This window comes from Peromyscus californicus, unplaced genomic scaffold, assembly GCF_007827085.1.
Source record: "Peromyscus californicus insignis strain IS unplaced genomic scaffold, ASM782708v3 Scaffold_4__1_contigs__length_199733344, whole genome shotgun sequence".
In the NCBI taxonomy this organism is placed as follows: domain Eukaryota; kingdom Metazoa; phylum Chordata; class Mammalia; order Rodentia; family Cricetidae; genus Peromyscus; species Peromyscus californicus.
The window spans coordinates 92889858-92909269 of NW_026294562.1; the positions used below are offsets into that span (position 1 = coordinate 92889858).

Sequence of the window (19412 nt, forward strand, 5' to 3'; positions counted from 1 at the left end):
ATGCACAGTGAAGCAAGGGGCCACTTGTGACCCCACTTTATAAACCTCTGAGGGCCAGGTCCTGGGTAATGACAGGTACATCAAATATAGCCCCAGATTCCACAGGCTCACTAGGATCACAGAGATGGGCCGGAAAGTTGGACAGATGTTGAACATGCAATGTGGTCATGTCATGGGGTATTTTGGGATCCCAGAGGAGACACCTAATCCAGACTGGGCATGGGAACAATGGAGCAACAGGGGCAGAGGGGGGTGGCTCTTCAGAATGGCAGGTTTTGGGGGTTCATCCCGCAGCATACTAGTTCATCCCAGTGGTCCCTCCACTCCAGATGAAAAGCAAGACTAAAGCTGGAGGCAGCAACCAGCAAAGAATGGTTAATAGCAAGCACGCTGTGCTCGCCAGGGCGTGGGCCAGGTCTCTGCACTTCCACAGACTCGGCTGCTCTGGTGGCTTATCGTGGTTACCGAACTGCTCCACATGGAAATGAGACCCCTGTGTAAGGAGAGGAGCCGCTGAAGAGCTGGCACATGCTGTCCACCTGACACCAGAGATCCCAGCCTACGTGGGGAGGACATGGAAACAGCTGGCGATGGGGCACCCTGCGTGCTAACTGCCCTGAGGCGTGCCTACAGACAATGTGTAGGGAACAGGGGCGGAGGTTGCTCGTTCTGTGGACATGGCCAGGTGACCCGCAGCCTGACTAGGAGGGTGCAACTCTTCCACATCCAGAAGCCCATGAGCTGCAGAGACTCGCAAGCCCTCCTTCCTTATTTGTCTTAGGTCCCTCTTGATCACCAGAAGGCTTCTTTTTTCGTCCTTTCCCAGCCTGACCAAGGTCAGACCCCATTTGCCTCCACACCCTTCCCCTGGCCTCATCACACTTTCCCCAGCCCTGCCCAGCTGTCTTTCTTCCTGAAAGACCCCAGTGGTCAGAGAAAAGCACAGTCCTTACTGCAATTTATTTACTTTGTAAGTATGTACATGCATGCTCGTGTGTATGTACATGTGTGAGGTAGGTATGCACATGTTTGTGGGTATGTATGTGAAGGCCAGAGGTCAACATCAGTTGTCTTTCTTAATGGTTCTCCACCTAAGCTTTTGAGACAGGGTCTCTCACTGAACCTGGAGCTACCAATTCAGCTAGGCTGGCTGGCCAGCAAAGCCAGGGATCCTCCTGCCTCCACCCCTGCAGAGGTGCAATTGTAGGTGCATACAATCATGCCCACTTTCTTTATGTAGGTGCTGAGGGTCAAACTCAGGACCTCACACTTGTACAGCAGGCGCTTTAAAATGGCGCCATCTCCCCAGCCCCTTTTTACTGCCCTTTATAGTTAATGTTACAATCTCTACTCTTCACTGTAAAAGCAGATGAATTGGATGTTTCAAATAAAGCTTTGTCGATAACTATGAATCTAAAAAAAAAGAGTTATGCACTCTGGTTTAGTAAGATTCATAAAACAAGATAATTTAATGGCACTTCAGCTATACTCCGCTCAATTCATAACAAATACCATTTATCGATTTTACTCAAAACATTCTCAGGGAGCAGCTGTTCTAAACAGCCAGATGCTTCCCCCAAGTCTGCCCCCTTTATATCCTGACTCTTTAAAAATAATTGTCCGAGGCATTCCTCGATGAAATCCCTAAATCCCGAGCTCTTGGTCAGAGCACTCGGGACATTATTTGAAATTCTCCCCGGCTGACTCAGGCCATCCTCATGTTATCCAGTCACGATCTCAGAGACGCTGTGTCCCTAGACTTCTAGGCTTCCAATGCTTGTATTTACTCTTTGTAATTGTTGTCTCCTTTCTCCCTGCTGACTGCCAGACAAACAAGAACAAATGCAAGGAGATGCTCCCAGCACTGTGCTCGCCTGTCACGGGTGTTAGTCCATTTAATCGGTTAATTCTCCTGAAGCAGGTCCTTCGATCATATTCTTGTTACGAACCAAGAAACAGGCTCAGACCACAAAAAACACGTTCCTAATTTTCTTTTTTTTTTTCTTTCTTTTTTTTTTTTTTTTTTTCCGGGACAGGGTTTCTCTGTGGAGTTTTGGTGCCTGTCCTGGAACTCGCTCTATAGACCAGGCTGGCCTTGAACTCACAGAGATCCACCTGGCTAGTTTTCTTGTTCAAATCTACCATGGTACTGAAAAGCAAGATAGATATACTTATCAGAACATGTCCTAAAATAAGGAGACAAGATCAGAGGTAGGAGTATCTAAGAAGTGACAGGTCAAGGGCATCGGGTTTCTTCTGGGAATGATCACAAAGTTCAAGCCCTGGACATGGTGGTACATATCTGTAATCCCCATACCCAAAAGGCTAAGACAGGCGGACCATGGGCCCAAGGCCAGGATCGGTCTCATAGCAAGACATTCCTCTCTCTTTCAATCATATACATTCATTATATTGTTTATGTATATATGTACACACACACAAACACATAATTAAAGCTAGGCTTTGCAGGGTGCGCCTGTAATTCCAGCAGGGGACGCTGAGGCACGCTGAGGTAGAAGGACTGTCAGGAGTTTGAGGTCAGCCTGGGCTGCATAATGAGTACCAGACCAGCCAGGGATACAGAGCAAAGCCCTGTCTCAAATAAGCAAAGTTAATGAATTAAATTAAAAATTTAAATAATAATAATATATTCTCAAACTGATCACAACACTGGTGACATGTGAGTCAATACACTAAAAGCCGGTGAACTTCGCACACGGTAGGCGGGTGGACTGTATGGCCCATGAGTGATCTCAGCACAGCTGTAAAAGAAAAGGAAGAGGGAACGGCAGAAAGAGACAGGAGAGATGCAGGCACTCTGGTATGCCCACGGGTTACTCAGAGCATTTTCCATGGTGTTCTCAAAGTTGGCTGAGTTCCAACACACGCATTAGTAGGACAGGAACTCCGTTAGTGTTGGGGTCAGGAGAGTTAAGATTGAACTCCGGTCAGCACCTTAGCCGGGGCTAGGCCAAAAACTTCTAGAGTCGGACCAAGCAGTTTATTTATTTGTTTGTTTGTTTTGACACATTTAAACCCAGTAAGATTTGGGGGAATGTCTCCTCATGACAATTACCACAACAAAGCTTCAGGAGTGGCTACATCGAAACTTCCTTGGAAAGTATGTCTTTGTAGCAAGGCACCTGTGACCTTTGGCATAAGGATGAGTTTTACTGACTGAGAAAGTGCTCAGGCATCGGGGCCTAGGGAGGAAGAGTTTAAAGATGTGTTCAATTAATTGAGAAGGCCGAGGACCTGGGGCCTCTTTCGTAAGGATGGGTTCCATTTACTGAGAGACAAAGTTCAGGATCAGGGCCTGCACAATGCTCAGGATTTGGGGGATTCAGGAAGGCTGGCTCCAGAGAATGGCAAAAGATCACCAGGTTGTTAGACAACATCCACCCTGTCCTTCCGGTTGAACAGGCGTCAGTCATGTCCTTCCCTTGAAGAAAAAAGCCTGCATGTTTAACAATTCTGGTTTTTCTAATGCTTTCTGTAAGCTGTGCCTTCTACATGCTAAGAAACACGAGGGAGCCTCACAGGGACACAAGACCCTCCGGCAACTCCAGGGCCCCCCAGTCTGGGTTCGCCTCCAGACTTTACTTTCAAAGGCAGCCCGCCCTCCGTCCTTCAGACCCTCATCCACCTGCCTAGCAGAAACCTAGCTGTTGTCAGAGGCAGACAGCCCTCAAGGAGTGGTCTTACAGATCTGGGCCCGACCTACAAAACTAGCAGCCTTGAGTTGGTCCTCAGCTCCACCCGGCTGTGTCTAAGCCCTGCCCTGTTCCAAGAGCTGGCAATCCTATACGGCAGGGTACCAAGGGCCAGGTGCTCATCTTTCCTGCTCACAGCTCAGCTTCTGGCTTGTGCCTCTATATTAGATTTAAAGAGAGTTGTAGGTGTTTTGTTTTGTCTAAATAAGAGAAGAAAATATGGTGCCGTAAGAAGAGCCTTCTGCAAGCACCACGGCATTCGGAGCAGACGGAGTACGGGGAGGGGTGTGTCCCAAACTAGAAGACCCATTTTGTGTCTCAGCTAGAAATACAGACTCACAGATTGGGGATCTGGAGACCTGCTGCTGCCGTCAGGTCTGTGTCTGGTCCCAAGACTCCTTGTCACCACTTAGCTCAGAATATCGGGAGGGATCACTGATGGACAAGGAGCTGGGACAGTACCGTCCCTGGAGATGTTGGTATCTGAATGGCTACACAGAGGCTCCTCCAGTGAGCAGTGAAGTAAAGAGACAAACCTCACGTGAGTGTACTCAGCCCCGGGGGATCCCTGGGACATCTGACAAACAGTCAAGGGTCCAGGTATCTTTCAGAAATGAAGCTCTGGCTGGATTTCCTCTACATGTCACTCAGGAGCAGCAGCTACATCCCGGGGAGCAGCATCAGGGGTCACTTCAGAGGGCAGGACAGTGTCCTGGCCACAGTGTGAGATCACAGGACATGTCCCATCACTACTGTGTCCCTGTGCAAGTCGATTCAACTCCAAGAGTACCCACTCCAGGCTTAATATGAGAAGGAAGGGAGGGATGGAAAAGTGGGGGGCCTAGGACTGGACTCACTGTCAGCATCCAATGGCAGTGGGTGCTCTTGCCGCCAATCTCAGGAGCAGGAAGCCTAAGCCCTTTACATATGCTAATTCCATCATTCTTCAAAATGCCCCATAAAGACTGCCCATTATCCCCCACCACCCCCCTTTAGATGGGGAAGAACCTGAGGCCCAGAGAGGTTTCTAATTTTGCTCTGAGTCACAGAGCATGCTAGTGAGTGGCAGAACCCAGCTGTCACATGCATGGTGGCAATGGGGAGGCAGGACACCTCTTCTTTGCTGACACCTACTGGTCTCCAACCTGGCTAAGGCCTAGACTGGACCCTGGGAAGTGAGAGGCAGATACAGTTCCCAAGCCAGGGAATCAAATGGAGACAAACCAGGAAACTTCCACCTAGCAGGAAAAGACAGAATACATTTCTGGAGAGTTTGCGGCCAACTCTCTGGAGACCATAGAGAGCCATTTGGATCAAGAGTAACAAAGCTTCCATTTTGCTCTGGGCCTGGGCTCTGATGGGAAAGTACAGGCTCCCTCTGAAGATGTCTATGGAAACTTGCCTCAGACACTTATTATTCTTGGTAATTCCAAATGCCAGGGACTCCTGCTTTCATTAGGAAGGCCCAGAATGCCCTATTCACAGCGCACAGAAGGCCCTGCCGAGCATTCAGCCCCGAGGCCAGTCCTTGTGATGCCAGGGCAGTGTAGACAAGGGACACCATAGTCTGACTCTTATGAACATGGCAGTAGGTCTGGAGCCAGCTACCTCCCGACACAAGGATGGCACTCAGTTGCTAGCGATGACCACATCCTTCAAGGGCTCAAGGCACATCTGAGGAAAGAGACTGATCTTACAGATGGCCAAGCTCTGCCTCTGCTTCTCTATACAAATATCAGCTTCATTCTTCCAAGGAAATGCCAAAATCCTATCCTGCCAAGAAAAAAAAGGAAGTGGGGCTTGTTTTCAAAGGGGAGGACCTCTGTGTTAGGGATATGGCTCAGTCTCAGCTGGTAGAAGGCTTGCCTCGCATGCATAAAACCCTGGGTTCCTTTCCCAGCACCATATAAACCAAGCATGGTGGCTCATGCCTGTAACATCAGAACTTAGGAGGTAGAGGCAGGAGGATCAAGAGTTCACAGCCAGCCTCGGCTACATGAGACCTTACCTTAAAAACAAAAGTTAAAAAAGTAAAATGAAGACCTTGTGAGGTCTGTCCCGGAGCAGTGTTCAATGAGGTTCTAAGGTCCAAGGCATTCTTAGCTGCTGAAGTCTGCAGGGTGCAGGGCAGACAGGGACCCGGCTAACAGCCCCGCTAGAGACTCCTGGATGCCTTGTTCCTCTATAATTCTCCTTGCCTAAGAAAATAAGAAAGTGAGAACTTCCCCATTGCTCTTACCTGAGACCCATACTGTTTATTAGGAGTACAGGCTAGCCTGATGGGTCCCCGCTCATCTCCAGCCACAGGCAGAGGGCCGCTCCCTCTGATTAAATGGGCTTCCTGGGAGGTGTGAGGGCCCATGACTCTGGTTAACTTGTCTGCCTGTCAGGCTGCCACATGCCAAACCACAGCTAGACTTGAAATGTCAACTAAAACCACCCTCGACTACCACATCTTCCAATAGTGCACTTTCATTCTCATTTGCACCCCATCCCTACCACACACACACACACACACACACACACACACACACACACACACACACACTTCCTTATTCATCTACATCATAGCACTTGTACCACTCTTAGGCCCCTTTGTCTTCAATCTCGTCTACGTCCCTCATCTCTTTCCCAGGGTGTCATGTGGCTTCTGAATGAGATTGGGCCAACAGCAGATACTGTGAGAACACAGAAGGTCCAGGAAGGGTAAAGCTGGGGACAGAATCCTGACCTTCCTCTCAGCCCTGGAGACAGCTCTCAGCCGCTGCCTGGTCCAGCTTCCCCAGGTGACCCCAGCCCCAGATGCAGCCACAGCACATCTTTCTATTGTCGGTCTCACCTAGAGGTGGTGACTGCCCTCTACTGCATGTCACCTCTGGTAAATCTCTCCCGTTCGTATTCTCAGATCTTCGGGAGCCATATAACCAATTCCTTACACAGTAATTCTATTTCCAGTATTTGGGTGGTTTCTGTTTTCTGGTTAGACTCAGACTAGTCCAGTCCTTATCATAACTTGTCATTCTTGTACTAATTTATACAGTTACTTAATTCTTGTCCCCGCCCAGTGTAAGCTCCATGGGGCAGAAACTTTATCTATAGTGTCCACTGGGACACCTGCAGTCCCAATGCATGCTTGGCAAACAGTGAAGCATGTTAACAGAAAATGAAAACAAGTAACACTAGTGTTTTACCTAAGTTCCCAAAGAGGGAAATGCCATGTGAAAATGGTGTGTGCTCCACCTATAATCTGTTGCCATGGCAGCAGCAGGGGAGCCTGGGAGAGGGCTCAGGTGGTAAAGTGCGCACGGCACAATCATGAAGTTCTGAGCTCTGTCCCCAGGACCCACATAAAGAGCTGGGCCTGGTGTTATCTGTTTATAATTCCAGCACACGGGAGGCAGTTCACAGGTCAGCCAGTCTAGCTTAGCCAGAGAGGCCCAGGTCGCAGTGAGAGACCCCAAAAACAAGGTGCAGGTCGGAGGGATGTTCCAGCACTTAAAATCTTGCACTGCTCATTCAGAGGGCTTCACACACACACACACGAATAAGATGTTAGGGCTGAAGAGATAGTTCAGCAGTTAAAAGTTCATACTGCTCTTCCAGAGGGCCAAACGCCACTTTAGGCAGCTCACAACCACCTGTAGTTCCAGGGGATCCGACAGGCACACTCAAACATGTATATACCCACACATAGACACACATGCCTACACATAATTTAAAATTAAAAATTAAAAATAAAATAAATCTTCCAATACAAAACAAGGTAGACATTTCTGAGGAACAGCACCTGAAGCTGACCTCTGACCTCCACATGTAAGTGCCCACACATGCCTGTGTACCCCCGACACATGTACTTGCATGCACATGAACATGCACAATCAGCAGAACAGTGGCTTTTGATCTTTTCAAGCAGGCAGAGGCAGCAAGGCATCCTTCAATAAATAGCTGTGAGTTAAGTGGCCTTGGTTAAGAAAGCACCAGAGACCTGGGGACATGTCATCTCCCTCAGATGTCCCAACTCAGGTCACAACTCAACGCACATGAAAGCTGGGTCATGGGAACAAACCTTTTTGCCGTCTCCACAGACTTCTGCTCTGCCAGCTCCTTCTGGAGCTCTCTCTCCTTGGCTTCCTTCTGCCCGATGGGACAGTCCTCGGGGACAGTGAACAGGGACATAACATCTTTGCTGTCCTCTTCTCGGAGCACCTTAGCGAACACCTTCTCTGCCAACAGCCGGACCTGCTCGTCCAAATCGGACATGTTCAACTTGGGGAACTGGCGAGGCATCTCGGCTGAAAAGAAAGAACAAGTGTGAGCCTTCCTGGCTTTGTGGATGTCCCGAGTCCCCGGAGTGAAGAACAGAAGGCCACTGACCCCAGGCCTGGTCCTTGAGTCAGCTGTGGATATGGAGATGGGTTCCCAGAGCAAGCCCAGCAGACCAGATTGCAAAATTAGTTTCATAAGTAAGTGGGTGTGAAGCACCCAGGGCGGCTCACATTTCATAAGCAGCAAATGTCAGAAATCAAAGAACGGACTAATCATCTAGGCTCCTCTGTTTCTCCAACCTGTGGGAATGGGCAGTCCCACCCTCCTAACTTCACTTCCAAAACTGAGGGGCTCAAGAGAGGGCTCGGAACAACCCTTCTCCAGTCTGCCAGGGGCCACCACCGCCACAGCACCACCCCAGTTCACACCTGCTCCTCCAAGAGGGAAGGCCCAAGCTCAGGGCTAACTGTGAGCTTCCGTAGAGTCTGGAGATACCCAGGAGTACTCTTCATGCAAGAAATAAGGCCTTGTGCTGAAAAGAAGGACTCTGAGACCAAAATCCCAAGTTCCCCCCAACCTTCCAGAACTATCTAATGGGACACAGCAAATACAACAAAGGCTTTGAACAATAACATTCTTTAAGAAGCTGAAAATTCACTTCCTAAAAGAAGCTTTCCTCATCCTCTTTACATGTTGTCCCCCCCCCCCCTTCCTCCCTTCTCCCTCACTGTCCTGAGCATATTCACTGGGTGCATTCACCTTGTCAACAGTCCAGATGCCTTCCCTGGGAGCTTTGTAAGATGTGGGGGGTCGGGGGCAGGTTGTCCCCCACCCACCTATTACCAGTTTCTTTAAGGATGTTTCAGGTGGTTTTGTTGGCCAGGCTAGATGAGGGTGGGATGGGCCTTGCTGCTCTCCATCAAGGACAGGAAGCAATTACAGGGGCAGGGCTCATTAGGCCATTTTGGGTCAGTCACTCTTAGGTCTCAAATTTTTCTCATCTGTGAGATTAAGGGACGGTGTAAATGGTCTCTAGGGCCCTCTTATTGTAAGTGGCGCAATTCTAGGTAGTGGAGAGGTTTCCTATGCTGGAGGTTCAGTGCACTGGTCTTCTCTGTGGCATGTGGGGCTAATTCATGACACACACAGGAAGGAAGAAAACGGGTTGGTAATGGGCAGTCAGAGCCATGTCTGTGGTCTTGATTCTGAAACCAAATCCCTCCCTCCCCCACACCCCAGGAATGTGCCTTTCCTGGGCCTCTCAGTCTAAGGAAGATGAGAGGGGAAGGGTGAGGAGGGGACCCCAGCCTCCAACCATGAGGGTCCAGGGCGGAACAGGGACCACACATCAGCCAAGAACAAGCAGAAGCCTGTCCCCTGCGGAGAGGAAGAGGAACAGAACTGGCTGTGTGGGAAGCTGGGGGCTGTGAGAGCAGAGGCTCAAGACAAGGTGACAGGGAGGGTGCTCGGGCAGCACCAAGAGTCAGGCTTGGAAGGCAAGTGGGAACAATGTGAGCCCTGGCCCCCAACTCCTAGTCCATTGGTCAAGAGCAGTACCCCAAACCTCACGTCACATCTCAGACGTAGACGCAGGGAGACCCAGACAAAGGGCAGCAGACACAATGCTGCTGGAGAAGTGAACCTTCCTGAAATCACCAAGAAAATAATCTGAACTAGGAAACAGGAGCAGCCACATCTTTAAAATCCTATGAAATAATAGTAAATAAGGAATTAATATACAAAACTGTGCTGTGCTTTGATTACAATGATATAAAAATGCATTCCCTTATGATCAGAGCCATGGGACTGTTACACACTCAAAATGACCAAATGCCATGGGAGTGTTACACACTCAAAACAACCTGATGGCATGGGAGTGTTACACACTCAAAACAACAGGATGGCATGGGACTGTTACACACGCAAAACAACCTGATGGCATGGGAGTGTTACACACTCAAAACATCAGGATGGCAGGGAATAGCTGTTTGGGTTTGGATTGCTTTGTTTTTTGTTTTTGTTTTTGTTTTTTTTTTTTGGTTTTTCGAGACAGGGTTTCTCTGTGTAGCTTTGCGCCTGTCCTGGAACTCACTTGGTAGTCCAGGCTGGCCTCGAACTCACAGAGATCCGCCTGGCTCTGCCTCCCGAGTGCTGGGATTAAAGGTGTGCGCCACCACCGCCCGGCGCTTTGTTTTATTTTTGTTTAAGATAGAATCTTGCTATATAGCACAGACTAACCTGATATTCACTCTAGTCCAAGCTGGCCTTAAATTTGCCGCAATCCTCCTGCCTCAGCTTCCTGAGTTCTGGGACTATAATGTATAAGCTGCTATACCCAGCTGGGATATCTCATTTTAATAGTCAATGCGATTATAACTTCATTTCTTATTTTCATTTTGTTTTTTGAGCTCGCTTGGATGGCCTGCAACTTGCTGTGTAGACGAGGCAGATCTTCAACTCATAAATCTTCCCGCCTCTGCCTCCTGAGCGCTGGTTTAAAAGTGTGCACCACCACACCTAACTACTTTCATTTTTAAGATACTAAGATAATAGAAAGAAAATGGATGGTTTGAAGACTCCATAAGAGGACAGTAAGTCAAACTTCTTCCTCCAAGGTTTGACTGTTGGGCCCTCTCCTGCCTGACCCACACAGAAAGGTACCAGCCCAGAGGGGTTTGTTCCACAGAGACCCTCTCTGTCTAGGTCCTATCCTGTGTACAACCACCCTTCCACCCAACAGACGCACATAACCTGAGCCTGACACATCACTCTGGACCTCCTCAGGAAGGGGCATTTGGGACAGCCCTTATGCCTCTATGTCTTCTTACGCCACAGTCTGCCATCTCCACCCCTGAAGCACTGTTTCCTAAGTCAACCAGACATACTCTTCATGCATCTTCCTTACACTTGATCTTCCCCCTTTTTCCTCAGCTTGAACCTGCCTTCCTCAAACTGGGCCCCAAGAGAAGATACACCTCCTGGTTAGGCGGGGCCTGAGAGCAATAATGGAGGAGACACTGCATTCCCCAGGTCCACCAGGCACGTACGAGACTCTAGGATCCTGGAACAGTGCTTCCCTGTTAGGACCCTTTCCTTTTTCTCTCTTAAGTTTTTATTAGTGTAAATTCATTGTATGAAATAACAGGTTTCATGATGTCATTTTCATACATGTGATGTATTTTAGTCATTTCCCCACACACATTATCTCTTCCCTCCTGTCCCCTCCCACCAAGATCCTTTTCTTTTCAGAACTTGCAGGAAGCAGCTAAAGGATTATGATGAGTGTCCCACACAACTGGTGAGGACTTTGGTCCCAGTCTTGCAAACGGACCTCAGTGGGCCCTGACCCCTGCAGCACATCTGCTGCCTTCTGGCCATCCTAGATGGATACCCTGCCATCCCTCCCCTTCTCAAACTCCTAGCACCTGCCAGGCCAGTCTTGCCAAGGAAAGCCCACTCTGCAGATGCCAAGTAGAGCTCAGTTCCAGCTGCCCCATCATGCCTGGCTTTTGACCATTCACCAACTGAAGCCAGCAGGCTTGTGAGGCTTAACTGTGAATTCACCAGCATCAGTCAGCTAACGATCTCGCTTATCTTATTGCTACACACAGCACCCTCTAATGAGCGTGAGCCATCCCCCAGGAGTTGGAAAGCGCTAAAACACCACGAGTTCAACAAACAGCAACTTCCCACAGCACCGTGGCCCCTCCGGAAAGGTGGCCCAATGCCACCAAAATCCTGCCTTATACTAACAGACCTGTTCCCTCCTCCTGCCAGAACCTCAGTGCAGAACCCATGTCACAGACCTGAGCCTGGAGTCTCCATAAATGATTCTGAGGATGCCACACAGGCGACGTGCTGCCTGTGCTGCCTGTGCTGCCTGGAGCTGAGTCAGGGCCGGAGCAGCTAGCTGAGGCCTCCCTGCTGTGGCTGGGGTGGGAGGTCTCTGCTTTGCATATCTGTGAGCAGGAAAAGTCTGGGCTGGAAATTCTCCTGCGAATACGAAACGCAAGTGGAAAATTTCCAAAAGCCTTAAAGGCCTCAGGTAATGCCGGTTATCCAAGGCAAAATGGATGTAGGATCCTGAACACCACGTCCTGGCCCTGCTCCCAGCCTTCACCAGAAGAAATGAAAGCAGCCAGCGCCGCTGCCCTCCAGGGCAGCCACACAAGATAAGCTGCCCTCCCTCCAACGCCCAGGCTCCAATGAAAGCTGAGTGGGGACTGGTGAAACCATCACCTTGGCTGCTTCCTGTATGAACCCCACTTTAGGCTTGATGGGACAGCAGGGCTCACCTCATCAAGGAGGTTCACCTATAGAGGGACTGCTCTGCCTGCTCTCAGCAGCCCCATCATGCAAAACAACCCTCCTGAAGGCGCCCCACAAGTCGACAGGGAACCCAGAGCCCAACACTACCTCCTCCTTCCCCTCCCCCTCAAAAAAGAGGAAAGGACTATGAACTGCTTCCTCCTTGACCAGGAAAGAACAGAGCCCAGAATAAGGAGTGGCCTCCACACAGAAGCAGGCAGCTGAGCGGCAGGCAGCAGAGATGAAAAGCCTACCTACGCTACTCTTCCATCTCGTCCCTAAAAGAAGCCACACATCCCAGTGACTGGACAGCCTGACAAGCACTGCCAGACTCCCTTCAACACAGTCTCCCTCTCTCCCTCCCTCTCTCTCTCTCTCTCTCTCTCTCTCTCTCTCTCTCTCTCTCTCTCTCTCACTTTCTCTCTCTCTCTCTCTCTCTCTCTCTCTCTCTCTCTCTCTCTCTCTCCCTCCCTCCCTCCCTCCCTCCCTCCCTCCCCCCCTCTCTCCTGCACATGCATGTGCACACACCATGCTCACAGAAAAACAAAAGCACCCCAAAGCTGGCCTGACCAGGTTCACCCCAGCCCTCCTCTCCTTACCACTACTCACAGTAGTGTCCCAAAGTGCAGGCTGGATTCTTTAGCTGTCCTTTCTTAAATGACCCACAGAGGACAACCCAGTCATATAAAGGGCATACACAAGCCCTGTGTATACCCTTTCCTCAGCCCTTTAGGAAAATGGAGAGGCTCTGGAGATACACACAGCCTTTCAGTGACTTCGACAAACTGTGTGGGTCTAGGAAATTCCCCTGAGTAAGATGGCTATTTCCATGGTGCTGTTGAAATCCTAGGGAGAGGAGCCCAGAAAGAGCAGGTCAGTTGTTTACCAGGAGGCTAGCTGTGGCCCAGTCTTGGACCTGAGTCACCTCCTCATGTCCAATGGAGAGGCTGTGCCTTGCTGTGCCTACACTGTGACTCCTGTGAGCCCAGAGCAGGGTTACAGTGCTGACACATGACCTGCTTCTGGCCTTCAGCAACCCAGAGATTACAATCCACCTGTCCACACAACTGTTTCATCAACAGTACCGTCAGCAGGCCACACACAACCTGAAGGGGAGCAATGTTTGGTCATTAAATAATTCACTGTGCTTATTATAGCATGGGGGAAGGGGAAGCCAAGCCCGTAAGCTCTTCTGTCAAGGAGCTAAAGAGATGGCTCAGTGGTTCAGAGTGCTTCTTCCTCTTGCACAGGACTTGAGTTCAAGCCCAGCATGTGCATCAAGCAACCACTTAGAACTCTAGCTCTGACACCCTCTCTGGCCTTTGGACTCTCTCTCTCTCTCTCTCTCTCTCTCTCTCTCTCTCTCTCTCTCTCTCTCTCTCTCTCTCTCTCTCTCTCTCTCTCTCTCTCTCTCTATATATATATATATATATATATATATCTCTCTCTCTGTCTCTCTCTCTGTCAAATGATAGATGGGACAAATGATTCTCATGGCTGGCATTTTGGAAGCCAATGGTATGTGGGGAAAGTGATCATCCTGGATCATGGTTCTAAGCCCAACCCACTCAGGTAATTTTACTCTCCAGCTTTAATGGGACTCTAGATAGCCTTGGTCTAAACAAAGTGTAGTCTATAGAACCCAAAAGAGAAGATGATCTGAAAACACTGCTTTCTTTTATAAGGATTCCCACAGTTTCTGGTTTGGTTTAGTTTGGTTTTTGTTGCTGTTATTTTCAAAACAGGGTCTCACTATGTAGTCCTGGCTGTCCTGGAGCTCACTCTGTAGACGAAGTTGGCCTTGAACTCAGAGATCCACCTGCCTCTGCCTCCTAAGTGCTGGGATTAAAGGCGTGCGCCACCTCTGCCCAGCCCCGCACAATCTCTACTAGCAGATACATCAGTGAGAAGTCCTTCAGTAAAGAGAGTGAAGTGAACACACTTCACTGGCCATCCCATCATGGGAAAGGACACCTATTAATATCCCATGGCATCAGAGCTGGGAAGCTCCTTCCTCTTGGTCTTCAGTTTCCAATCTAGAGAAAGCTGCCATCCTGAGACCAAGCTAACTGTGTGGCCAGCTCCACCAGGTCTAGACAGAGGAGTGAGGCAACTCTGCTCCGATGATGGGGCAGAACGATGGCCAACAGGGGCAGAACGATGGCCAAGGGCGTGTAGTGCTAAATGAACAGGGACAGCTCTGTCTCAGGAGCACCTGTGATGCTCAAGACCTCACGGTTGACCTTGAGACTGGCATATTGCTGCTTCTTGTGGCCCACATGCCTCAATGGACTGACTGAGAAGTGTTCATCACTTGCTCAGAGCCTCAGTTCTCGTTCTCTCTCTCTCTCTCTCTCTCTCTCTCTCTCTCTCTCTCTCTCTCTCTCTCTCTCTCGTGTGTGTGTGTGTGTGTGTGTGTGTGTGTGTGTGTGTGTGTGTGTGTGTGTTTGTATGTGTGTGTGTATAGGTGTGTGTGCAGATGCACTCACCTGAACATGTGGAAGCCAGATGTTAATGTCAATTTCCCCAATTGCTCCTCACCTTATCTTTCTGAGACAAGGTCTCTTTACTGAGCTGGCCAGTGATGAACTAGTCTGGCCAGAAGGCCCCAGGATCGGCCTGTCTTGTCCTCCTCATACTAGGGTTACAGATGAGCACTGATGTGCCCAGTTTTTCTGTGGGTTCTGGGGATCTGAACTCAGGTCCTTATGCTTGAGCAGCAAGCACTTTACTCACTGAGCCGTCTGCCCAGCTTCTTCACTTCCCTCCTGGTCCCTCCTGAATGGCTGTCAGGATGACCTAAGATAACAAGACCCAAGACCTGCATCTCCTTCTCCAGAGACCAGGGTGTGTTCATTTATGTCACTTAATTGTCCCTACATGGGGGACAGCAAAGGCTAGAATCAAATTATGACTCGTCATGAAACATAGCACTCTGCTCTCTAAAAGCAAGGCACAGGCTTGCCTAGAGAAGCCAATTTCCTTCTCGTTTCTGAGACGTGTGTAACAAGAGTTGGGCACCTGTGAAATATCACCTCCACACACATCACCGGTCTCATTTGCTATTATATCCCAGTGCCAAGGCACTCAGCGCACGCACGCGTGCACGCGCGCGCACACACACACACACACACACACACACACACACACACACACTCTCACACATTGAATAGATGGTCACATAAGACAGTGAGTGTGTGAATGGTCTAAGCTAAGGTAGAATCCCCCTATGGTGATCTCAAGAGTCAGTTGTGTGTATGGTTAAGAATATGGACTCGAGTCAGACTACCTGGCATTGAATCCTGTCCCACCACTTGTTTATATGGCCTTGGGCAGATGATGAAATTTCCGTGGCTTTTTTATTCCCTACAATGGAAGAATAATAAAAATAGCAATGCCATGAGATGCCATGATTAATCAGTCAGCACATGGGAAGTGTTGGGACTCATCCTTAGCTCAGCATATGTGTTTTGAAGGTATTCTCTGTCAGCATCATTATCTTCTTCGTCATCATGATATCAGATACAAGAAAGTCCAGCAGGGAAATGAATGTAAAGTTTCACACCGACACTGACTCCTTTTATTTGACATTTATCAAACACCATGACAGAGCTGGTACTCTCCCAAGTTTCTACCTGGGTATGGGAAGACAGACGGAAGGCATGTTTAAACATGAAGCCAGATCTGGGGGGAAAGGCATCGCCTCTATCATTGCCACTTCTTGGTGACTGTGTACATCCTGAACTCGAGCTATCAGTCTATACCCTCATCAGTTCCTCACACCCTGTGTTAAAAGACAGAGCCATTGTCCCTTGTCCTACAGCGTCAGCACATGGAGGAAATAGATTCATATACTTGGTAGCAGAACCAGGCCACTGAACCGCTTTAGGAGAGAAAAGTATATTCCTATTTAATCCTAGCCTACATTTCACTTGCCCAAGATACTGTCAAGATCTGTGGTTGATCTAGAGGCCATCTGAAGAGTGACTAGCAAGAATAAAAGCAAGAAAAGCGAATATTTCATCTCAAAGAACTTCTTGATGTAGGTGAAGGCTATTAACCTATATGCAGGCCTTCAGGTCTGAGGCTAGGCTAAGGATGGATAGGCCTGAAAGATCAAAGAATCTCCCACCAACGCACCTAGAGAGAACAGCCTCTTCGGAGCAAGTCAGGTCCCTCCAAGTTGCTCGCCAGAGGTGGAGCTAATGATGGAACAGAGCAGGCAGAGGCTCCTTCTCCCTGGCTCAGAGGCTCCACTGCATCTCATCCTTGACTCTTTGAATCTAGGGAGGCATGTCTTCTCACAGTGTTGCAGCCTAGTCCACAACTGCTCAGGACCATGCTGGACTTAGTGGTGCCAGCTTTTACTCAGTAACTTGACATATTTCCCACCAAGAAGCTTCCAGCTACATAGTTTGGGGACAACCTAGTTAGGAGTAGTCTCCTATCCAGGGCCTCTCAATCTTACATCACAGACCTCTGCCAGTCTAGACCAGCCATTAGCAAATCTGCTCGCAAAGCAGCCACAGGAAGTTCTAGGGCGGAACCAACCTACTAAAGCACAAGACTGTACTCCTCCCTCGCCCAGTGACAGAGAAAAGGGGCCCTCAAACGACTCATCACCCTACTGTCCCGTGCACCCCTCTGCCTCCTGCTAGAAGTCCACACAGCCGAACACATCCAACGGGTCTCGTGCACGCGCCTAGAAACTTGTCCGGGAGCTCAGGAGCCAGCATGTCCCGGGTCCTTTAATTTCCCTAAATCTCGCAAACCTGGTCTAAGCCAGGCACCCGGGATGCTTCAGGCTCACCGGAGGCCTGTGGAGCCCAGGCCACTGCTGGGTAGGGAAAGGGCAGCACGGGGCCGGGGACAAGCTCTGGGGGTGGGCACTGCGGAGGTTCAAGTCTCTTCGCTGTCAAGGGACTGGACGCAGGACGCCGACCCAAGGTCGGCGGCGCAGCATCGTGCGCACTCACCGGGTTCGGAGGGCAGGGCCATGGGGGTTGGCCGCCGGGCTGGAGCGCAGGTGCCGCGCCAGGCAGGGCGCACAGGACAGCGGCTGCAGTGCACTGACGCCTGTGGGGCCGGGCGCGCCGAGCTGGACCCAACCAGGCCGCGCTCGCAGCCGGTGCCTGCCCGGCAGGAGCTCACGGCTGGCGGGGATCGAGCTGAGCCCTGCGCGACAGGGCCCGGGTGGCCGGGTGAGAGAAGCGCGAGCGGCCTGCACAGCGCAGCGGGATCGCGCACTACCTGGAGGACCCGCAGCTACCCAGGGCGCTGGGCCGTGCTGCCGGCAGGAAACCTGAGCACCCGGGAGCGGTGGCCGCCCTGTCCTCGGCCGGAAGCGAGCCCGGCTCCACCCGGGCTCCGCGGGGCTGCGACACAGTCCGGGGTCAGATGCCAGCGGGGATACCCGCTCTGAGCCTCGCTACCACCAGCCCAGCTGCAACGCCGGGCTCCAAGGTGTTTGCCGACCTCCTCCCCTCCCCACCTGGACTTGCCCCAAAACGAGATTCTGGAGGCTCGATCCCCACCAGGACACTTACTCTCGGTAGCTAAACCGATCATCAAGCATTGGTTTTCTCCAGGTGTCGGCCGGGTCCCTTGAATCACCTTCCCGCCCCTCCCAACACACAAGCGTGCGCGTACACACACACACACACACACACACACACACACACACACACACACACACACACACACACACGCACGCACACACTCCCTTGCTCTCCAGCCTTCTGCGGTCTGGTTTCTATGCCCGCCCCTCAAAGTCCGGAATGACCTCCGAGTTGCCAAGGCCAGCGGGAGCTTTCTGTGCACCCTTGCTCACCTCTTTCAAGCACTGGAGTCTGTTGACCACTCCTTCCTCCCTGGAACACAGCTCCCAAAGTTAGCACCCGGTGCCTGCCGACCTCGCACAACCACGCTGCGTGAGGCACACTTTCCTCTGGCTTGGGTGACCGGTTTCTCAGCTTCCATGGCCTGGTTTTCCATTATGCTGCTTCTGCTCCGGAGAATCTCAGGATGCCAGCTCCCTGGATCACTCCCTCAGCTCACTCAGAGAATCCAGGCCCATCCCCATGGCTTTAACAGCCTCCCGCCTGCTAATAGCTTTTGAATCCCCTCGTAGGCCCAGAACACTCCAGAGCAGCAGGTGCTATCATAGTAGAGAGCTTCTCAACCAGAGGGCCCCAGGCTCAACTCCTAATGGCCTGCCTGTGTTTCTAGTCTTGACATCACCAAGCACCCAGTCTTTAATCCACACTGGGGACCCAGCCTTGACTTGTGTTTCGTTCTCTAAGTTATTGCCACTACCTGTCCTCACTCATTGCAGAGCTGTCTCATTTAAGTACCAAATTTTATTCTTTCTACTTCATAGCCTGATGCTTACAGTCTACGTATTTATAAACGATACATATGTGACTGCTAATATACATTACAAAGCACACTAACAAGTTTCAAAAGATGTGATAAAGATGAACCAATAATTAAAAAAAAAAAACAAAAAAAAAAAACCAGAGTCTCACTGTGTAGCCCTGGCTGGCCTAGAATTTGCTATGGAGACCTTCCTCTGCCTCCAGAGTGCTGGGATTAAAGGCATGTGCCATCACACCCAGCAAATTATTTTCTTTTTAGTGAATGGTGTGCTGTATCTTTTTTTTTTTCACTTTAAAGTTGTCCACAATCTGATGAGTGCACAGGGATTAAACTAGTTTACTAAACCCTAATAATAGTTTACTAAACCCTAGTTTCACAGTTAATGAGACAAGAACATATGCTTCTAAGTTCACTTAATAGAATACTTGGTTCTAATGGCTATTGTTCTGATATAATTTATTTTATGTGTATGAATGTCTTGCTCCCATGTGTGTCTGTGTACCACCTGTGTGCCTGGTGCCTGAGGAGGTCGGAAGGGGGCACTGGATCCCCTGGAAGTGGAGTTATGGGTGGTTGTGAGCCACCAAGTGGATCTTCTGCAAGAGCAAGTGCTCTTAACTGTGAGCCATCTCTCCAGACCCCTGGCTGTTGATATTTGTTTCCTAAGAAGATACATCATGCAAAAATAAAAAGAACTGTCTTTGCATTTATTAAGTCATAATTCTGTTTAAGTGACACCTCCCAATT

The 19412-nt window shown here is 50.0% G+C and overlaps 1 protein-coding gene across 6 annotated transcripts in view; it reads right to left on the reverse strand.

Moving 5' to 3' along the window:
* Ampd3 (adenosine monophosphate deaminase 3) overlaps positions 1-18708 on the reverse strand; it is a 49004-nt gene extending 30296 nt beyond the window's left edge. Inside the window, exons 1-2 of one of the 6 annotated variants that reach the window (XM_052714683.1) lie at positions 18118-18708; positions 7780-8005 (exon numbers count right to left, since the gene is read on the reverse strand). In XM_052714683.1, coding sequence (XP_052570643.1) covers positions 7780-8000 — 221 coding nt within the window. In that variant the 5' untranslated portion in view covers positions 8001-8005; positions 18118-18708. Of the gene's footprint in view, positions 1-7779; positions 8006-11785; positions 12318-12896; positions 13031-17263; positions 17799-17833; positions 18086-18117 lie in introns of those variants that run through there. The other 5 variants (XM_052714685.1, XM_052714681.1, XM_052714684.1 and 2 more) reach the window with 5 other exon arrangements.
* Positions 18709-19412: the final 704 nt, after the last annotated feature.